Source organism: Schistocerca piceifrons, chromosome 8 (assembly GCF_021461385.2).
Source record: "Schistocerca piceifrons isolate TAMUIC-IGC-003096 chromosome 8, iqSchPice1.1, whole genome shotgun sequence".
Classification (NCBI taxonomy): domain Eukaryota; kingdom Metazoa; phylum Arthropoda; class Insecta; order Orthoptera; family Acrididae; genus Schistocerca; species Schistocerca piceifrons.
In genome coordinates this window covers 280,642,508-280,664,987 of record NC_060145.1, presented here as the reverse complement: position 1 = coordinate 280,664,987, position 22,480 = coordinate 280,642,508, and the positions used below count along the sequence as shown (strand labels likewise).

Here is a 22,480-nt window from a genome sequence, read left to right as displayed (position 1 = left end):
TTTTTTTCCCCCTCAAGACATCTTTTCTTCAAGACATATTGTTTAAAAGTAAACAATTTCCATCTTGAAACTAATTTTACTGTGCGTTTGCTAATATAGACATCTTACATTTCTCTGTACTGGCTATTGTACTGAGCCCTCACACGCTCCTGTTTTTTAGCCTCAGAGTACTAACATGGATTGAGTACCATTCATTTCTCACATCATTGTAAATGACCAACCAATGGAAACTCCCAGTAGGAAAATCAACAATGTAGGAAAAAATAGATAGCTACTTTCTGTGAATAGGACGCATCAAGTTGCAGATAGGCGTGGTTAAGACACTCAGCTTTCGGCCACAGCTTTCATTGGTACACACATGCACACAAACTCCAACATCTCGGGCCAGAATACATCATCACGTGGTATGCAAGTAACAATCTGGAGGGGTTGGGTAAGGGGAAGGGAGAGAGCGCAACGCTGTCTGGTGGAGTGCGCATGGGCTAGACTCAAACAGGTGCAGTGTCGGGCAGTGGTGGGGCAGAGAGGTGGGGGAAAAAGGAACAAAAAGAAGAGGAGCAGGGAAAGATGGGCAGATTGGTTGGCAGAGGGATGCAAATAAACTGGGTGGAAAATAAATATGGGGAGCAGATGACTGGACATTAAGAGTCTAACTGTTGGGTGTACATTTCTGTAGGGTGAGTCCAGGATAGTTATGGGAGTGGAGAATGTGTTGTAAGGATAACTCCCATCTGCGCAGTTCGGAAAAGCTGGCAGTACAGGGAAGGATGCAGATAGCTCAGGTAGTGAAGCAGCCATTGAAATAAAGTGTGTTATGTTCAGCTGCATGTTGTGCCACAAGGTGGCCTGCTGTGCTCTTGGCCACAGTTTGGCAGTGGCTGTTAATCCTGGTGAACAGCTGGTTGGTCGTCATAACAATATAAAAGGCTGTGCAATGATTGCAGCAGGGCTGGTAAATAACATTGCTGCTTTCACAGGTGGCCTGGCCCCTCATGTGGTAGGATAAACCTGTGACAGGACTGGAATAGAAAGTGTTAGTTGGGTGGATTGGGCAGGTTTTGCATCTGGGTGTTCCACGGAGATATGCTCCTTGTGGCAGGAGGTTGGGAGTGGGAGTGGCATAGGGATGGACTAACATGTTGTGGAGGTTGGGTGGGCGATGTAACACCACTTTAGGAGGGGTGGGAAATATCTTGGGTAAGATGTCCTTCATTTCAGTGCACGATGATAGGTAATAGAGGTCCTGGCGAAGGATGTGGTTCAGTTGTTCCAGTCTGGGTTGGCACTTGGTCACAAAGGAGACACTCCTTTGTAGCTAGTTTTTGGTGTTGCTGGGTGGATTTGGTTTGTGAGAGAGAATGGTACAAGAGATCTGTTTGCAGACTGGGTCTGGAGGATAGTTCCTGTCTGTGAGGGCCTTGGTGAGACTCTCAGCGTACTGAGCAAGAAAGGTTTTGTCACTGCAGATACAATGTCTCTTGGTAGCCAGGCTCCATCAGAGGGGAAGTGGTCAACATATAAGGAGGTGGCATGCTGGGTTAAGGAGGATCACGTGAAGCAGATGGGAGAGAAGGTATTGAAGTTGCGAAGGAACAAAAATAGTGTCTTGGCCATGGGTCCAGATCATGAAGATATCGTCAGTGAATCTGAACTAGACTAGGGGTTTCTTGTTTCAGGAGGCTCGGAACATCTGCTCGAGATGGCCCCATAAAAAGGTTGGCATAGTAGTGTGTCATGTTGGGGGGGCCCATGGCTGTGTCATGGATTTATTTATATATCTACCCTTCAAATGAGAAATAGTTGTGGGTTAGGACAAAATTAGTACAGTGTACCCACACCTCTGTCCACATTAAACCCACCACAAACTACCAATACCTGCATTTTGACAGCATTCATACCTTTCACACCAAAAAATCCCTCCCATATAGTGTGGCTACCCGGGGACTGCATATCTGCAGTGACAAAAATTCCCTTGCTCAGTATGCTGACTGTCTCTAAAACCTCTTCAGGCAGGCACTATCGCCCAGAAAAAGTTGGCAAACAGGCCTCCCATGCCATTTTTCCTCACAACCCCAATCCTCCCACCACCCTCAAAAACCAGCCACAAAGGAGTGGCCCCTTTTGTCACCCAGTACTACCCTGGACTGGTAAAAGTGAACCACATCCTTCGCCAGGGCTTTGGTTACCTATCGTGATGCCCTGAAATGAAATGAGGGACATTCTACCCAAGATACTTCCCACCCGCCTAAAAGTGGTGTTTCATCGCCCACCCAACCTCCATATCCTCCCTGTCCATCCCTATGCCACTCACAGTGCCAATCTCGTGTCAGAAGGATCATATCCCTGTGAGAGAACCAGGTGCAAAACCTACCCAATCCACCCAACCAGCACTTCTTATTTCAGCCATATCAGGTTTTTTCTACCCCATCAGGGGCTGGGCCACCTGTGAAGGCAGCCATGTAATTTACCAGCTGTACTGCAATCACTGCAAAGCATTTTATATTGGTATGACTACCAATCAACTGTCCACAAAGATGAACGGCCACTGCCAAACTGTGGCCAAGAGCAAAGTAGACCACCTTGTGGCACAACATGCAGCTGAAAATAACACACTTCCTTTCAATGGCTGCTTCACTAGCCGAGCCATCTGGATCCTTCCCTCTACCACCAGCCATTTTGAACTGGGCGGACGGGATTTATCCTTAAAACACATTCTGCAGTCCCGTAATTCTACTGGCCTCATCGTACAGTAACGTGCTGACCCCACACACCCTTCAACCAACAGTTTCTACCTCTGATGTTGTCATCTCCTCCCCGTGTTCGTCTTCCACACTATTTATTTGCAGTGCTCTGCTACCCATCTTTCCCTGCTCCTCTCATTTTTCGTTCCTCTTTCTCTTGCCCCACAACCATCTGATACTGCACCTGTTGGAGTCTAATCCCTGCTCATTCCATCAGACAGTCTCTCTCTCTCTACCCATACACTACTCTCCCTTCCCCTTCCCCACCCTCTCCAGATTGGTGCTTGCATCCCATGTGGTGGTGTATTCTGGCCCAGGATGCTAGAGTTGGTGTTCACATGAGTGCGTGCATGTGTGGACTGAAAATGGCTGTGGCCAAAAGCTACGTATGAGTGTGTTTAATTATGCCTGTCTGAAACTTGGCTTGTCTTCTTTACGGTAATAGCAATCCATCTTTTCCTACATTGTCAATGTAAACAATCTATTATCTCTCACTGCATATCTAACAAAAAAACTGGTGGCACCAGTATGGTGACTTTTTAAGGCATCTTACAGACAGAGATCTAGCAACGTAGCATCCTCTACACGTGGAGGTCAAAGATGCAGAATCTAATATGTTATACTTGGTTCAATGAACAAAAACAGCTAGCAGATACAAGGGAAGAGATAGCTTTTTCACTTCTCGTATGTCACTATAGATGCTTTACCAAGTTCTATTTCTCGTAGTAGTATTATGATGAAATATACGAGCATGATATCGCAAGTATTTTCCGTTAATGAGAGAATGCAGCTTTCAACTTCGCATCAGAGGGAGGTACATATTAAAACACTGGACTCTTAATTTGGGGAGCATAGTGGTTAAAACTGTTTTCCAGCTAGCCATATTTTAATTAAGGCAAATATTAGGAGGATTACTTTCAAAAGGACACAGTTAATTTCCTTCCTCAGTATCAGCTTTTGCTGTCAGTAATGACCTTGTTGTCAATGATACATAAAACCCTAATCTTCTTTCTTCAACTTGACAGAAGCAGTCAGGATTCCATTGCAATTCATAGTTGACACTTTCTGAAAAAAAACACTTCTGTGTGTGTTTCTGTGATAGTTGGTTGCATCTCCAACTAAAATACAGGGTGATTCAAAAAGAATACCACAACTTTAGGAATTTAAAACTCTGCAATGACAAAAGGCAGAGCTAAGCACTATCTGTCGGCGAATTAAGGGAGCTATAAAGTTTCATTTAGTTGTACATTTGTTCGCTTGAGGCGCTGCTGACTAGGCGTCAGCGTGAGTTGATGCTAAGATGGCGACCGCTCAACAGAAAGCTTTTTGTGTTATCGAGTACGGCAGAAGTGAATCGACGACAGTTGTTCAGCGTGCATTTCGAACGAAGTATGGTGTTAAACCTCCTGATAGGTGGTGTATTAAACGTTGGTATAAACAGTTTACAGAGAATGGGTGTTTGTGCAAAGGGAAAAGTTCTGGACGGCCGAGAACGAGTGATGAAAATGTAGCACGCATCCAGCAAGCATTTGTTCGCAGCCCAGGAAAATCGACTCGCAGAGCTAGCAGAGAGCTGCAAATTCCACAATCAACTGTATGGAGAGTCCTACGAAAAAGGTTAGTTATGAAACCTGAACGTCAACTACCCGAGGCGATGGATCGGCCGCCAGGCAGCCCGTGACAGAGCACTTCATCACTGGCCTCCAAGAAGCCCTGATCTTACCCCCTGCAATTTTTTCTTATGGGGGTATGTTAAGGATATGGTGTTTCGGCCACCTCTCCCAGCCACCATTGATGATTTGAAACGAGAAATAACAGCAGCTATCGAAACTGTTACGCCTGATATGCTACAGAGAGTGTGGAACGAGTTGGAGTATCGGGTTGATATTGCTCGAGTGTCTGGAGGGGGCCATATTGAGCATCTCTGAACTTGTTTTTGAGTGAAAAAAAAACCTTTTTAAATACTCTTTGTAATGATGTATAACAGAAGGTTATATTATGTTTCTTTCATTAAATACACATTTTTAAAGTTATGGTATTCTTTTTGAATCACCCTGTAAAATATTGACACATGTAATGAAAATGACCTCATTCTTTGAGGATGTCATAACAAGAACTGGAAATGAGTGATCAGTCTGTATGGTTTTAAATAATTATATATAAAAGCAAAGATGAGGTGACTTACCGAACAAAAGCGCTGGCAGGTCGATAGGCACACAAACAAACACAAACATACACACAAAATTCAAGCTTTCGCAACAAACTGTTGCCTCATCAGGAAAGAGGGAAGGAGAGGGGAAGACGAAAGGAAGTGGGTTTTAAGGGAGAGGGTAAGGAGTCATTCCAATCCCGGGAGCGGAAAGACTTACCTTAGGGGGAAAAAAGGACAGGTATACACTCGCACACACGCACATATCCATCCACACACACAGACACAAGCTTGTGTGGATGTGTGTATGTGTGGATGGATATGTGCGTGTGTGCGAGTGTATACCTGTCCTTTTTTCCCCCTAAGGTAAGTCTTTCCGCTCCCGGGATTGGAATGACTCCTTACCCTCTCCCTTAAAACCCACTTCCTTTCGTCTTCCCCTCTCCTTCCCTCTTTCCTGATGAGGCAACAGTTTGTTGCGAAAGCTTGAATTTTGTGTGTATGTTTGTGTTTGTTTGTGTGTCTATCGACCTGCCAGCGCTTTTGTTCGGTAAGTCACCTCATCTTTGTTTTTATATATAATTTTTCCCACGTGGAATGTTTCCTTCCATTATATTGATATCATTAGTTTTAAATAATTATGTTGATCACTGTTTTCTCTGCCTTTGAAGCAGAATACATAGACAGCCTTGTGTGAATGAATGTGTATGTTATTGAAATAAAGTAATACTTCCTTTTCTGATGACAAGGTAGCAATCATTCAGTGAAATACAGATCTGTTTTATTTATTTATTATCATCCTCATCATTCTGGAATAGATCTCTGGTGCAAAATCTTTGTACGGTATACTCACCATCATTCATATGCGGATTATCTGGTTTGCAGATTCTCTAGCAAACAGCAATAACCAACCCACCACATGAGAACAGAGTACCATTTCCATTGTTATTGGCCAGTGCGTATTCTGTGTAAATTGAAAACAGACTGAGTTTTCTGATCTTAATTGATACAAAGCAAGTCAAAGAAATTTACCAAGGAGGTAACAGAAACAAAGGAAATGTGTGTTGACATTAAAAAACAATGGAATTTACTGAAAGGTCTGAGAAGGGGAAGCTGTTCAAAAACTAAGTGCTGTTATTGGAATGCAGACTGCTTGAGACATCAAATAGAATAAGGAGAAAAAACAGGATTTTGTCAGGAAATCCATTTTAGTTGTGGACCATCTGCATGAGAAAGCATGAAGAGATATACATTGGATGAATTGGATGCCACTCTTTTGCAGAGGTTAAGCTAAAGATGAACAGAAAGTGTCATTGTTTCAGGTGTTATTTGTGCCGAAAAAACTAATTTTCTTTTCATGAAGCTCTAGGGTTGGATGGCAAACCAGATTTCAACATCATAGGATTTGTGAACTTACTGTGCAAGGAGAGTGGCTTAGTTCAAATTTTTTGATAGCTATTTCCTTCCAGGAAGAGTTCCAAAAATCTGTGGAAAAAGAGAATTTCACCCCATACCAAATTTATAACGCAGGCAAAAGTGTTCGGTATTAGCAGTGTCTACCTACCAGAACCATTGCTTTTAAGAGCGCAGTTTAGAGTTCCTAGCTATAAGTAATCTAAAGAATGCATCAAGAATTTGTGTGCTGCTAATGCTACAGGGAATAACAAAGTGAAATTGCTAGTGATTGGAAAATCAAGAAAGACTTGAGTGTTCAAGGATGGTGCAACTAAGGATCTTCCTGTGTGTTATTACAACCAAAACAGAGCATGGTTGAATAGCAAAATTTTCAAAATATGGTTCCACACACATTTTGTAACACAAGTTTATAAACTTCTAGAAGAGAGGATTCCCGCAGAAGGTGGTTCTATTGCTTGATAATGCCAGTTCGTATCCTGATAAGAGGATTCTTAAATCTGATGATTGTCTCATCATAACTAAGTTTTTACCTCTTATCATAACTGCCATTGTACGGTCAGTGGACCAAGGCATAAATGTGTTTGTAAAATGGCACTACTTGATTGGCCTAGTGTGGTGGTGGTGGTTGTTTTTAGGGCATTCTGGAAGCAGCTGACAATTCTAGATGCCATACACAGGATTTCTGGTGCCTGGGAGACATTAGTTTGATCAAGGAGGGAAAATTTTTCCAGATATAGAGAAAAGTGATTCTGAAAGTTTCAGTGATGAAGAAATAACAACTCTGCAAAAAAACCTGGGAACAGATTTAAATAGCTTGGAAGATGTCAATGAAGAGTACTTGAATAAGTGGCTAAAGATCTACATATGTGAACCCAGAATTGCGACTGCTACTACACAACAAAACAGATGACAGTGAATGTGAAAGTGGGGATGAAGACAGTGACCTTATCAGCCATCGTATTTCATTGCAATGTGGTGGTACTTTTTTAGATTATATGGGTCAAAGGGGGTTTCAGGGGTTTCAGTACAATGACATTATGTAAAGAAAATTTCAAAATGCCACACGAGGAGGAAAAAAAAGGAAACTTCTCTCGGCAGCAGGCCAACGTTACAGACTCTCTTAAGAGATAAGAGAGCCTAGAGTACACATGCACAAAACTTGGACAACCTTTCAGACAAAGAACACAAAAACTTTCAAACAACATTTGAAAATATCTCACTTATTCATGTTTTTTTCAATTATTTGTGCTTCTTCACCCCCACATTACCCCGTGTAATTGGGAGTATACTGTAGTTAGTTTCACCTTTCCGTGATCCACTTTATTAATATTTTGTGACCCTTTCTATGTCTCAATTGGTCAAATGCTATAGCTATTTAATTTCTCTCCTACATACTAAATACTCCCTTAAAGCTGTTGGACAATGTCACTTTTATGTAGGTTGCATGTTCAGTTCAGACTTGTTTCTCTTACTCTCTTCGTATAAAGTGCAGTTGCTGGAAGAAAGTGATGGAACTTGTTACATTATGTTGTATAAAGTAAAATTGTATTGGCTGTGACCTTGAATAGAAGTTAAAGATAGAAAAAATGCACAACAAGAAAACAAACAACCTGCTCAGTGAACAGAGGATACAAACACAGTGGATAATACAGAGATTCTTTTTTACAAACATTAAGTAAATTCTCCCATTTAGGTGTGAAAAAATTACATCCTCTGTATGACACTAAAGGCCACACAGCAATGTGCAATGCATTCATTGAAGTTCTCGAGGACATGTTAACAAACATCTGATGAGATGTCATTAATAACCCTTTTAATTTCATCCTTCAATTGATGTATTGTTTGTGATTTGTTCACATACAGATTTTCTGGGGCTTAGTCACATTGTCCTGCACAACAGCAGTGTTATCTTGTGTTCAAACAGAATTCAATCATCCTGTTTTCTTAACTTTTGAAACACAGCCATGATTTCAAAGTTTTGGATCAACTTTCGAACTGATGATTCGCTTAGAGCAGCATTACATCAGAGTGCCACGTGCAATTACCAAATGTTGCTGTGGGACTTTCGCTGTTTTTGTAATAGCTTTTTATCACTTGTATACATTGCTCAGATGTCATCTGGTCCATGATGAAAATAAACATCAAACAACAATGCTCACCACATAAGATATCGGGCTGCTAATGGAAAGGATTGCAGGTAACGAACATGAAACAACTGTGCCTGCCAACTGTCATGACAAAATGGCACAAAATTCAAATTCGTCCTTACTTCCCAAACACCCTGCAGAATTTAGAAAAATGATCCTTTTTTGTTTTTATTAAACCCAAACTTTCTTCAATCACTGATTAATAAATACGAGGGGCGTTTGAAAAGGCTGTGGAAAGTCCATGAGATGGCAACACCAGCACGTATCAAGGTCATGCTTAGTTAGTAGCATCTTTGGAAAGAGCGCACACCAAGTTTCAGCCATATTGGTCTATTTCTTTGTGTTCGGCATTCGTGTGAATCAAGGAAGTCGAGTGATAGTCAAAAAATGGACGAAAAAGAATTTCGTGTGATGATTAAACATTACTTTATGAAAGTCTAAACGCCTCATGAGACTAAAAAGGAGCTTGATAAACATTACGGTGACTCTGCACCTTTGATTAGAGCAATTTATAAGTGGTTTCAAAATTTTCGGAGTGGCCATATGGGCACAAATGCTGAACGTTCTGGACGCCCTGTGGAGGTTACGACTCCAGAAATCATTGATAAAATCCACAATATGTTGATAGATTACAGAAGAGTTAAGGTGCATGAGATTGCTAGTGCTGTAGGCATCTGGAATGAATGGGTACATAATATTTTGCATAAACATTTGGACATGAGAAAGCTATTCACAAGATGGGTTCCGCGATTGCTCACGCTTGACCGAAAACGGAATCGTGTGAAGTTTTGCAAGGATGGTTTGCAGCTGTTCAGGAAGAATCTGCAGGACTGTAAGCGTTGTTTTGTCACTGTGGATGAAACATGGATATGTTACCATACTCCTGAGACAAAACAACAATCTAAACAATGAGTTACCAAGGGAGAATCCACAGAAAAAAAAATGAAGACCATTCCTTCAGCCGGAAAAGTTATGGCGACTGTCTTTTGGGATCCGCAAGGGATAATCCTCATAGATTATCTGGAAATGGGTAAAACTATTACAGGTGCATATTATTCATTGTTATTGGACCATTTGAGAGCTGCAAGAAAAACACTGGTGATTGGACCGCAAAAATGTCCTCTTCCATCACGACAATTCACAAGCACACACCTCAGCAGTTGTGGTCACAAAATTAATGGAAATAGGCTTCCAACTCATTTCAAATCCCCCCTATTCTCCAGACTTGGCTCCCTCGGACTACTATTTGTTACCCAATTTGAAGGAATGGCTGGCGGGACAAAGATTTTATTCAAACAAGGAGGTGATTGCATAGCTATTTTGCAGACTTGGACAATTCCTATTATTTGGAAGGGATCAACAAATTACAACAGCATTGGACGAAGTGTATAAATCTAAAAGGAGACTACGTTGAAAAATAAAAAAAGGTTTACCCCCAAACACCTAAGTAGTTTTTATTTTTCACAGACTTTTCAAATGCCCCTCGTACTTGTGATGCGTGACAGAATTCTGAGCACACATTTTGTGATCTCTGTTGCATTCTTTGTTGCACAATTAACATTTGGATTATTTCACCCTGGGTAAATTATTAGAATTTCTGAAGGGTGCAAAAGTTGTTCCACACTGTGATTGTGTATGGCACCTTGAATCCAGCTCAACTTTCCCTTTTAAACAAAGATGAGAGAGAGCTGTTGGTCTTCTGTGTAGTATTGATTTCACTGTAGAAGACTTCTTCAGTACATAAACTAACATTAAGATTGATGGTTGGTTGTATCTGGTCGTGATTTCTTGAGAAGACTCATCCGTTATGGCCTTGCAAACAAACTTTGTCCTCTTTTTGTTGGTTGATTTAAATAGTGCTGCACAACTTACTGATGTAGGAAACAAAGATTTACTCTTTATATGGGCATGATTGGTATATACATCCATGGTGTCCTCTCCAATGGGTTTGATAAATGTGTCCATCCACATGATTCAGTGGCATTTAATGACAAGTCAAAGGCTGGCTCGTGCTGTTATGCTGGTTGTTAAAATCTTATTTTTTTGTATGGTACCTCTGATTATTCAAGGCAACATGTTTAATTAATTGTAAAGTTTATCTCAGGAATGAGTTCACTTCATGTGTTGTGGCAATCAGAAAGCATGCTTTTTGTACCAGTTTCTTTGTTATTACAAGTGGTTGGAATAAGAAATAATGACTGCATTCAGAAAGTGATTATTTCAGAGATGTCTAAGAATTGAGAAGACATGGACAACAAGAAAAATGAAAGTGACATAATTTATTCACTCATTCATTTTTACTGTAGTAAGCCTATATAAATATTACACTGATACAGAATGATGTGACGAGCTGTTTTCAGTGTTTCATACAAAACCATAGCGCACAAATTTATGTGCACATCAGTACATCGCTTCTCATCCCAATTGAGCGGGCAGATCTAGGGTCTACAGTTAGTAAGACACAGTAGCTGATGAATTGGAGACAAAAATTAAGATTCTTTAGAGAATTCTGCAAGAGTCATAACAAAAATTCACTTTTTGGGAGGAAGTTGTTTGATGCACCATTCTTTGATTCATAAATTAAAACCCACAGATATAATTTTACAAGCGAGTAAAGTGTCCAACTGTGACAGCTTGCATTAAGGTAAATTAGACTGTGTTGCTCACATGGGTACCATTCTTTAAAATATTACACAGAAAAGTAAAGGAGTAGCAAAACTTTGAGTCTGTATCTTTGTCAAAACTGAATGACATCATGTGTAATCTGATATTTATCATTTTGTATATTTTAAAATGTTTAAATTTTTGTGTTTTAAGTACTCTGCTACCTTTAAGTGCCACTGTAATGGTAATATTAAACCATAGCTCCATAAGTACGTTACATATGTAATGTGCAACTGCATTTGACCATGTTTTATGAAAGGTATTGCAAAATTACTGGCAAATTGACAAAACTTACTAGAGGATGACAGTGACACACAAAGCACTATGGATTTGGCTATTTTATATTTGTTTGAGCTTCGAAATGGCAAAGAAATTAACTACCCTAAAATTTGTTGGTTTTGCTTTTCAATGATGTAAGTATTGCGTGGTGATACTTCACAGTGCTCCATTCTTAGTAACATGGCAGTTGATTATGAAGAAATGTGGTATGATGTCCTTAAGCAGCAAAGCTGCATACATAAATTGACCTATGTAATTTGTATATGAGTAATAAACTGCACATATAGTTAGTAATAAGATAACAGTTCTTTTACAAGTTTCTCTTTGAGAAGTATATATGCTGTCCTCTCATTGCTTCTTCACCATTACATATACTTCGTAGTATGTTTTTTGATGTAAAGATAAGACTCTACATCAGTTCTAGAGGACATATTCCTAAATTGTTCAGAGGCAATTAGAAGGCCATAATGTTGCTGTTATCTGTGTTACAATCTTCATATTCTGTTCACCACCTAAGACTAGTTGACAGTTTGTTGGGTGTCTGCCACGGTTTTTAACTTTGGTCACCATAGTAGTCAAATACAGAATGCTAATTTTAAGACCGTGGCAGTAAAAGTTCCTGAAAGTAGGACAGTTCCTTGAATACCTTCTTGGATGATTTGTGACATTCTGTGGAGTTGTCTCTGTAGAATTTCCAGTAAGAGAGAACAACTTAGGTGGTTCTCTTTTTAGCTGTGATAGTTATTCATTTGGCCTCCGCAGCCAGTTCAAATCTTTGACTTGACAACTCAGTCACAACCAGTGTTCTGATTTAAGTAATTAATGTATCCAATACTGTTAACTGCCCTGTTCTGTCCATGTTACAGCTGAGTGCTCAAGTTGAGAGGTTAACAATGCTGGGACGTGAGTTGCGACGTAAGCACCGGGGAGCACAAGCTCAGGTGCACTCGCTCATAGATGAACGCGCAGACTTCCTGGCACAGCTGCAAGACCAGCAGCGTGAGCTTGTTGGCCTCCGGCAGCGCCTTGGTCTTGCCCAGAAAGAAAATGAAGATCTTGCCAAGTCTCATGTCAGTAGTTGCTATAATATTGCTATGTTAATAAGAACTAGGTTTATCTAACATAGACATATGGCAGCTCTATGTAAAAAAAAAAGTGTGAAAAATCTGCCATTCATGGGGGCATGGAAACATTCAGCTGCTTTTGATTATTTCTCCTTTGTGTATACCAGTCTCAATATGGAGTATTAGTTGCAAATTCAGCCACTGTTCCTCTAACAGTAAGACATGGTTTTCTGTATTTGATGGTAATTTGGAGGATCTGTATGAAGCTCAGTCTACATTTTTCCATTGAATGTGTTATGCTTGGTAGTGAAGGGAGGTATATGTAAGTTGTAGCTAGTTTTCAGCATGGATAAAATTTAGTGTTGGTTTCTTGATGACCAGAAAAGTTCTAATTCTTGGTGTGGTAGGTGCATGTATATTTGTTTATAAAATTTATGCTACTTGCATCTTTATGTGTGATTGTGCATGGTTTTTCCTAAGTTAAAGATTATTTTAATAGCCATTTTTATTTAATGTGTATGAAATGCTGTGTTATTACCACGTACAACCATGAAGGAAAACATTGGAGTTGTGCATTTATGAATAAGATAGATTGTATTTGGCTATTTAACACAAAACAGTCACTGTTGCATATTCAGTCTTGCATAATTCTCATAATTGCAGGTTCCTATTCAGTCAATAACTCTGACTTTGCTGCAACAAAATTTGTGAACAAGGACTGACATTATGTTAATCAGAATTATAGCAAAACTTCTAATCCATTTCATGAGAAGAGTTTTCACCTTGAGTTTTCTTGGTTTATAGTAGGCAGGACATTTCTCTTACCGTAAAGTGTGTGCTTCAGTGACCATTAACAATAACTGAAGTGTTGAACATTTGCAACATAGTTCTCTTAAGCAGTGGAGAATGTGGAACTAGTCACTAAGCACCGGGGTAGTTTCCTTATGCTGTTCTAGTATGTTAAATAAGATTATCTCTGAGGAACTTAAGAGCCATGAAAACTCAAACTAGACACTCAGCAATAACAAGTTTCAAAAAGCAGAAATGCGAGGTTGGAATATCAACAATGTAGGAAAAATAGATTGATACTTACTGTAAAGATGACATGTTAAGTTGTAGACAGGCACAATTAAGACACTTACACATGAGCTATTGCCCACAGACTTTATCAGAAGAAGTAAGAGAAATACACATTCATTCACAAAAGCAAGCACACCTCACACACACAACTGCCAACTCTTATCATCTCAGAGCAAAATGCAACTGTTACATGAAATGGAATCAGCAGTCTGGAGGGGGCAGGGAAGGGGAAGGGATAGCAGTGCATGTGTGTATGGAGGGGGGGGGGGGGGGGGAGTGTGGTCTATTGGAGTGTTCAGAGCTAGACTGCCAACAGGCGCAGCATCAAAAGGTTGTGGTGCACGGAAGTGGGGAAAATGAAGCAAAAAAAGGAGAGGAGTGGGGAAAGATGGGCAGGTGGTATGGTAGAAGATGGCAAACAGACAGTGGGAGACTAGAATGAGGAGCAGCTGATAGGACAGAAGGGGCGGGAACTGGCAGATAGAGGGTGTGGGGACACTGTTATCATAGGTTGAGGGCGGTATAGTTACAGGAGTGGAGAATGTGTTGTAAGGATAATTCCCATCTCTGCATTCAGAAAAGCTGATGGCATAGGGGAGGATCCAGAAGGCTCAGGTAGTGAAGCAGCCATCGAAATCAAGCACGTTAAGCTCAGCTGCATGATGGTTTACTTTACTGTTGGCCACAGTTTGGCAGTGACCCTTCATCTTGGTGGACAGCTGACTGGTAGTCCTACCATTATAAAATGCTATACAATGGTTGCAGCAGAGCTGGTAAATGGCATGGCTGCATTCACAGGTGGCCCGGACCCTGATAAGGTAGGATAAACATGTGTGAGGGCTGGAATAGGAATTGTTGGGTGAGTGAATTGGGTAGGTTTTCCTCCTGGGTCTTCCACAGGGATATGAGCCTTCTGAGACAAGATTGGCACTGGAAGTGGCATACATATGGACTGGGATGATGTGGAGGTTGGGTTCGTGATGAAACACCACTTTAAGTGGGGTGGGAAGTATCTCAGGTAGGATGTCTCTCGTTTCAGGGCACAACGATAGGTAATAAAAGTCCTGGCGAAGGATGTGGCTCACTTGTACTAGTCCAGGGTGATACTGGGTGACAAGGGGGCTGGTTCTCGGAGTTGGTGGGAGGATTGAAGATGTGGGAAATGGTGCAGGAGATCTGTTTCTGTTCTAGGTATGGGGGTATTGTGCAGATGAAGCCATCAGAGAGAATGTGGCCAAAATCTGGGAAGGTGGCATTTCAATCGGAGGAGGACTAGATGAAATGGATGGGGGAGAAGGTGTTAAGGTTAAGAAGGAATGAAGATAGAGAACCTAGACATTGACCACCTCCTCTCTGCTGGCTCCATCCACATATCTGTCCGCACTAAACCTACCAACCATTTCGACAGCCTAAAAACTGCAGCTATATAGCCTGGCCAGTGACAAGAACTCCCTTGCTCAGTATGCCGAGTGACTCAACAAGGCCTTCACAGACGGGCACTATCCTGTGCCATTTCCTCTCTCAACTCCAATCCAACCACAACCCTCAAAAACTGGCCACAAAGGAGTGTCCAGTTTGTCACCAAATACCGCCCTGGTCTGGAACAGCTGAACCACATCCTTCACCAGGGCTTTGATTACCCATCATCACACACTGAATTGAAAGATGCCCTTCCTGAGATCCTTTGCATCCCTCCTAAACTGGTGTGCTATTACCAGCAGTATTACTATGAACTAGCTGTCCACCAGGATGAAGAGCCACTGCCAAGCTGTGGCCAAGAGTGAAGTAGGGCAATTTCATCTCAAATTGTACAGGTCATGTCAACTCGTGGTCATGAATTACTCTGGAAAAAATTTATATTAGACCTCCATATCATAGGTGTTAAGAAATAAAGTATTTTCATTTTATCTTAATTTTTGTAAATGGCATGGCCCTTCAAAAACGTATATTTTGTAAATGACTGTTCAAACACTAGAGAACCAAAACAAATATAGCTAATAAACCGGGGTACTGGGTACTGGAGACCTGGCAGATGTTTTGCATTAAAGCTCCCTCTTAGTGTGTTGAAATTTAGTTGACTTAAAAATTTAAGATGAAAATATGAAATTTAAGTTAATTTTTCCACTTAATATATTTTTTCCTAATTTGGAAAGTCACAGAACACAATTTTTTCTGTTGTACTACCAGATGCTACTGATGTAATTATAAACAGTATCTTCTCTGCTCCAGCTATCTGTATGATGTAAATATTTATTACTAAAAATTTAAAAATTGCATTTTTATGAGTTTTAATAATTACTTACTCGGAAACTCAATCCAAAAACAACATATTGTTTGCCTAATATGTTAGTAGTTGATGCAAACACAGTAGGCAATATTTTTCTGTGTAAAGTGTAAAAAAAAATTTCAACATTCTGCATACTTCACATATCTGCATACATCACAGGCCATAGCAGAAATTAAATCATCATCATCCCAGAATACTGACAAGTTCGGTCTTCATTTCAATTTTGATGAGAACTGGTCTGTTGCTTTGCAGAATGAAATTCAAAGTTACCACTGGCACACATCACAGGTATCAGTATTCACATGTGTTGCTCACTTCTGTGGAACATCAGTTTTGCTGTTGTCAGTGATGGTCTCATTAATGACAGTGCATGTGGGTCATTCCATGTCAATTCAACCAATTTGAAAAAAATGTTCCAGCTGATAGTCTCAGATTTGGCTGAAATTTAGAACACCAATGCTACCAAGTGTGGAACACTCATGTACAAAATTTTAAGTTCCCCTGCCAATTAGTTCCACAATTATGGCTTGTGAAAGGTGGTGTGACCTGGAAATTGCAACCCGCATCTGACAATCTATCTTCAGACCCAACTTCAGGTCTTAATAACTTTGGAACTATTCCACAGAGTCCAGTGAAATTTTTACAAGCCAGTAACATCCACTTAGAGAACACACACTATGAATCAAAACACCAACAACATATTTCTGAGGGAAAATAAAAATTCCAAAATGTGATTTAAAAAGGTAATACGTTAAAAGGTACATTTTGTAGGTGCCCTCTATGCCAAATATAATTCACTCGAAACGGGTATAAATTTTTTTGTGGTAAGGTTAATGTGGCCTAAACACACGCAGAACTCATTATGCCCATATCAGTCACAAAAACTGAGTTACATGCACATGAAAATACAAAAATTTGAAATATTACCGGAAAAACATGGATTTTTGAAGTGTGGTAGCACAAAAGGGACAAGTGGTATCCAAGCCAAATTTCACACACTGCATAAGTAGATGATAATGATATATATCTCAAAATTTCAGCATGTTATTGCAAGACATTTGTGTACAATGGAAGTTGACAGAGATGTATTTGGTTATGTTTCTTTTAACATGATTTAGCAAGTAATAGTGATGACGCAGACAGCTTTTCTCAAAGCTGCAGCAGTTGTTAGGAACCATTAGGCAACAACAGCAAACTGGTGCTTTTAATTTATTATTATTAGGCAACAAAGTTAAACAATGGTAGTTTTCAGGGACAGAATGAGTCATTGTTAGGCAGGAACAACAAAGGAAACAAGCAACAATTACAGGTTACTCATGGTTTTTAAGATTCTAGTTCAGACTGGTCAATACTGTTGTGGAAAGTCAGTATGGACGCAGAAGAGTGTACTAGTGGTGCTTTTGTTCAAACAAATTGCAGTATTTGTAGGGCACAAGCATCTGAATGTCATAAAGCAACATATGGAACAAAATGTGGCAGTCGCTTTGTACTGTATGATCTGGATGAATTGGACCAAGATTTGTTGCTATGGAGATCTGGGATACACCCTGTGGGCACAAGAAGTACAGTTCCAGGAAACTTTAGTGTTTGTTATCATCATATGAAAGTGTTTCTGGATAAGTATTCTTTCCTACAAAGAAGTTGTTTTGACCCATTTCGGATTCATAAGAAGACAGTGAAGTGTAGCCTCAGAGAAACTGATATAAAATCAGTATTGAAAGTGAATCAGTGCATGGGACTTAACATGAAACCAGGACAAAAGTTATGTTCCAGGTGTGTTACACTGCTAAAAAATGAAGATATTCTGATAATTCACATGACAGTGACGAAGAGTATCAGCCACCTACAACCACAGCAGATGAGCAATTAAATACTTCAGTGACTGCTCTTGGTTTATCTCCCATGAAGACACACAAGGTTGGGAAAAAGAGACAGGCCCAGCTATGGTAGAAGAAAACTACAAGAAGCTCAAATGGAATTAAAACACACACTAGCTGACACACTAATGGTGGAAGAGGAAGAACTATCTACTGCAAAGGAACAGAAATCATGCCAGAAATGCTCTGATTTGAACAAAATTGTGCATGATTTGAAAGAAAAATGTGCCATATCCACACGCCAGAAAAACGTAGCTATTCTCACCCTTGCACCTTCCAGCTGGTCTATTGTCTGCACTGCAAAGGAATTCAATGTTTCTACATATATGGTAAAGCAAGCTAGGAAAATAAAAGCAACCCAAGGAGTGCTTCCTCAACTTCAGCAGGCTCAGGGTAAGCAATTGAGTTCAGAAATAAAGGTGCTGGTGTCGGAGTTTTATGCAAATAATGACTACAGCTGATTAATGCCTGGAAAAAGACTATGTAATGGTGAAAATGGGAAATGTACGTGCACAGATGCAAAAAAGACTGTTGCTATGCAACATATCAGAACTATAGGCCTATGCAGAATTCAAAGAAATGTATCCCAATACCAAAGTAGGTTTATCATCTTTTTTTCAATCTTTGGCCAAAATGGGTTGTGCCTGTAAGTGCAAGGGGCACACACAATGTTTGTGTATGTGACCCATCAAAATGCTAAGCTGATGTTTGCTGCTATAAAGGATTCTGGTCTGGATTACAAAGGTGCAATGAAGCTGCTAGTGTGTGACATCAGCTCCTACCAGTGCATGATACACAGGTGTGAAGTGTCCTGATAAGGCAAATTTTGCAGATCACATGAATAACAAACTGTATGGTGAACTTCTTATGGATGACGATGAACTTGTTTATAAGAAACAATGGACACACATGGATCGCACAAGTCTTGAAACAAAGCAAAGTACAGTGGAAGATTTTATTGAAATGTGTTGTCAAAAAACGGACAAACTGACCACACACAGCTTCACAGCAACAGCAAGATCGGCTTATCTCCAGTTTTGTAAGGATACTTTGAAACAAGATGAAATTATAGTGATACTAGACTTTTCTGAAAATTATGCATTTATAGTTAAAGATGCTGTCCAAGGATATCATTGGGACAACAGTCAAGCAACTCTTCAGCCATTTGCAATTTGCTATAGATGTGCATTTTTAGTGACTGTTTAATTCGTGATGCCATTGCAGTTCATGCCCACATTCACACTGTCATGGCATATGTGAAAAACAAGCTGCCTCACATACATTTTGCGAAATACTTCAGTTATGGGGCCGCTAGTCAGTACAAAAACTGTAAAAATCTCAACAATTTATGCATGCATTACCATGATTTTCAGGTTCACACAGAATGGAATTTTTTCGCAACAAGTCATGGTAAAAATGTATGTGATGGTGTTGGTGCTACCATTAAGTGCATGGCATCACGACCTAGTCTGTAGCACCCTACAGAAGGTCACATTCTAATACCTCTTCAATTATTTACCTGGGTACATAAAAATATTTCTGGCATACAATCATTCTACGTTTCAAAAGATGCGAAATCAATCGAAGAGTTGCTAAAAAGCAGACTAGAACAGGTTAAAACTGTTGCAGGCGCAAAGAGCCATCATCACTTCCCTCCAGCGGACTCTGACAATATGCAGATGAGTAGACTGTCCGGTTATAAAACTATAGGTTCATGTACAACATGTCTTCACAGTGTGTCTAACTCAGGATTCAGAGGCAAAAGCAGCAACAAACAACCAGGTTGCTATGTTATTGCTGTTTATGATGACAAATGGTACTTACGATGTGTTGCAGAGTGCTGTGAAGCAGAAGGTGCTGTATTTGTGAACATCATGGCACCATCAGGACCAGCAAGATCATTTCATTGGCCACGTTTCGCATACAGGTGTTGGATTCCTTTTGAACATATTCTTATGACAGTTCCAGTTCCTACCACAGTGCCAGGAAGACAGTACAATTTGCCATTTAATGTACAGAGTACAGTAGCTAAAATGTGGGAGAACTTCTGTTCGAAGTACAGTCGACTGGTTTTTAGCAGTTAAGATGCAGTAAACGTTGATAGGTTGTGTTAATCTGTCTGTATGTTGTTGCTTAGTGATTAAACAGTTGTGGGGGAGGAGAAGAAGAGACAGAACAGTTTACGATATGTTTTTACAAAATTGTGTTGTGGAACAATGGCCACATCACCAAATACATCTGTCAACTTCCATTGTACACAAATGTCGTGCAATAACATGCTGAAATTTTGAGATATATATCATTATCATCTACTTATGCAGTGTGTGAAATTTGGCTTGGATACCACTTGTCCCTTTTGTGCTACTACACTTCGAAAATCCATGTTTTTCCGGTAATATTTCAAATTTTTGTATTTTCATGTGCATGTAACTCAGTTTTTGTGACTGATATGGGCATAATGAGTTCTGTGTGTGTTTAGGCCACATTAATCTTACCACAAAAAAATTTATACCCTTTTCAAGTGAATTATATTTGGCATAGAGGGCACCTACAATATGTACCTTTTAACGTATTACATTTTTAATCACATTTTGGAATTTTTTATTTTGCCTCAGAAATGTGTTGTTGGTGTTTTGATTCATGGAGTGCGTTCTCTAAATGGATGTTACTGGGTTGTGAAAATTTCACTGGACTGTGTGGAATAGTTCCCAAGTCATTAAGACCTGAAGTTGGGTCTGAAGATATATTGCCAGATGCGGGTTGCAATTTCCAGGTCACGCCACCTTCTTTCACAAGTCATAATTCTGGAAGTAATTGGCAGGGGAACTAATACTTTGTACATGAGTGTTCCACACATGGTAGAATTAGTGTACCGAATTTCAGTCAAATCTGAGACTATGAGCTGGAGCCCCTGGTTGAACTGACAGGGAATGACCCACATGCATGCTATGCTGTCAGCATAATTGGTGACATAGCACCTAGACACATGCATTTCCTAAACATGTGTATGTGACTGATGGTGCAGCATGTCATTTTAAAAACTATTTTCAGCTTATGAGCTTGGTTAACAGCTGTAGTACAGGAATTAAGACAAGTAGTGGCCATTTTCAGTGACAGGTAATGGAAAAAGTGCATGTGACGAGGTAGGTCATCTCAGTAAAGATCTTGGAATAAGATTTAATCTCCAGTATGAAGCTGTTGATGCTATAAAAGATGCTACTGGATTTGTACGTACCATATCAACATTAGTAACAAACAGGGAACTCTTAATTTTAAATGAAAGTACATTAAGGAAACTGCGTTTAAAAAGGGGATAAGAGTGGTCTGCTATGAAGCCTGTGGTAGGAATTCAATCAAGTCACTACTGGGTTGCATCCTGGAGTGGCACATACATTGCAAGAACGGTTCTCCACAAAATGTAGCCTGTTGCTGTGTGTGAAATACAGAGGCCACAGTATACATTAGAAGACTTTGTAGTGAGCCACTTCATTCCTTGTGTGTATGACAATCAGTGGTAGATGGGACATATGATAAGTGTCTCTCGTGAGCTGCCAAATTAGCCATCTCATTTGACAACTTATGGTCCTGCTAATGCTTTCAGATCCCCATCATCTAAAGATCAGTGTGCAGATCCCATTTCCAAAGTACTGCATGTGTTAGCTCATCCTTGTCTGTGTGTAAATTCAGCTCGACTGCACATGTTCAGTGAGAAGCAGATGGAAAAAACAAATGAACTCTCTTCAATAGTGTAGAATTGAATGTTACATTGTAGGCAATTCTAATGCATGAAAAGTCATGAAGAACTAAAATTATGACAGAAAACTGTAATAATTTGTGGATAATATAAAAAAAATGGTTATAAATATTCTATATCTCATTTTGATTATAATACACTTTTGATGAAAATTATGAATTGTCTTCCCACTCACTTATAGTGATGTAAAGTAATTGTTTTGATTCAGGAATACCAGTTTTGCATGCCATTTACGTAAAATCAGCCATCTCTTTAAATATTTAAGTATCCATGACCTTTTTTTTTATTTTTTTTGTTTTTTTAATTTTTTTTTAACGGGAGAGTAGAGCTGGGTCTACCTAAAAAATGTCTCACTTTTTGTACAGACAAGTGTTGCCCACTCTTATATGTTCCTAAGTAAAATGCCCAACTAATGTTACATGAAATTTTTAGAATATTTAGGATGGGTATTTTGGTCAAAATAATTTCTAAATAATCAAAAAATTTCAGATTCTTTCATCTTTATGTGCAAATATTTTAACAGATTAAGAATTCCCTGCATTAATGTCATAGCTGACAATTAGCAGTACTTCCACTTCATCATTTCTTAAGACATTAGCATCCTCTGACTATTCATATTTTCAAAACATAATTTTGAAATTCACAAAAAGTGACCAATTTTCATAGCTTATTTTCCCAAAAAAAAAATGGAAAAAAGCTCAAAGTGTGTATGTATTAATCATATCCCATAGTATTCCAAACAAAGTATTTATTGAAAATCAATTCAGATCTGTTATCACTTTTGGTTTCTTTATTACACTTTTTCAAATTTCCCTTTTGTTAGATTTTCTCAAATACTCTCATTTAGAGAGACTGTAGTAATTTAACAAATCTTCAGAAAATTTAAATATTGTAGTTTTGGAGGTGTATCATGAAGAACTTCATCCTATATTATTTCAGTGAATTTGGAAATAGTGATAGGACACGTTCGCTCTTGACCTGTATGATTTGAGATGAAATTGGCCAGTAGACCACCCTGTGGC

At 39.5% G+C, this 22,480-nt stretch overlaps 1 protein-coding gene across 5 annotated transcripts in view; it reads left to right on the top strand.

Annotated features, from left to right (window-relative positions):
- Positions 1-22,480, top strand: part of LOC124711602 (RILP-like protein homolog) — a 155,219-nt gene that overhangs the window by 56,036 nt on the left and 76,703 nt on the right. For all 5 annotated transcript variants that reach the window (XM_047241759.1, XM_047241758.1, XM_047241760.1 and 2 more), the window contains exon 4: positions 12,263-12,466. In XM_047241759.1, the coding sequence (XP_047097715.1) occupies positions 12,263-12,466 (204 nt within the window). The remainder of the gene's footprint in view (positions 1-12,262; positions 12,467-22,480) is intronic.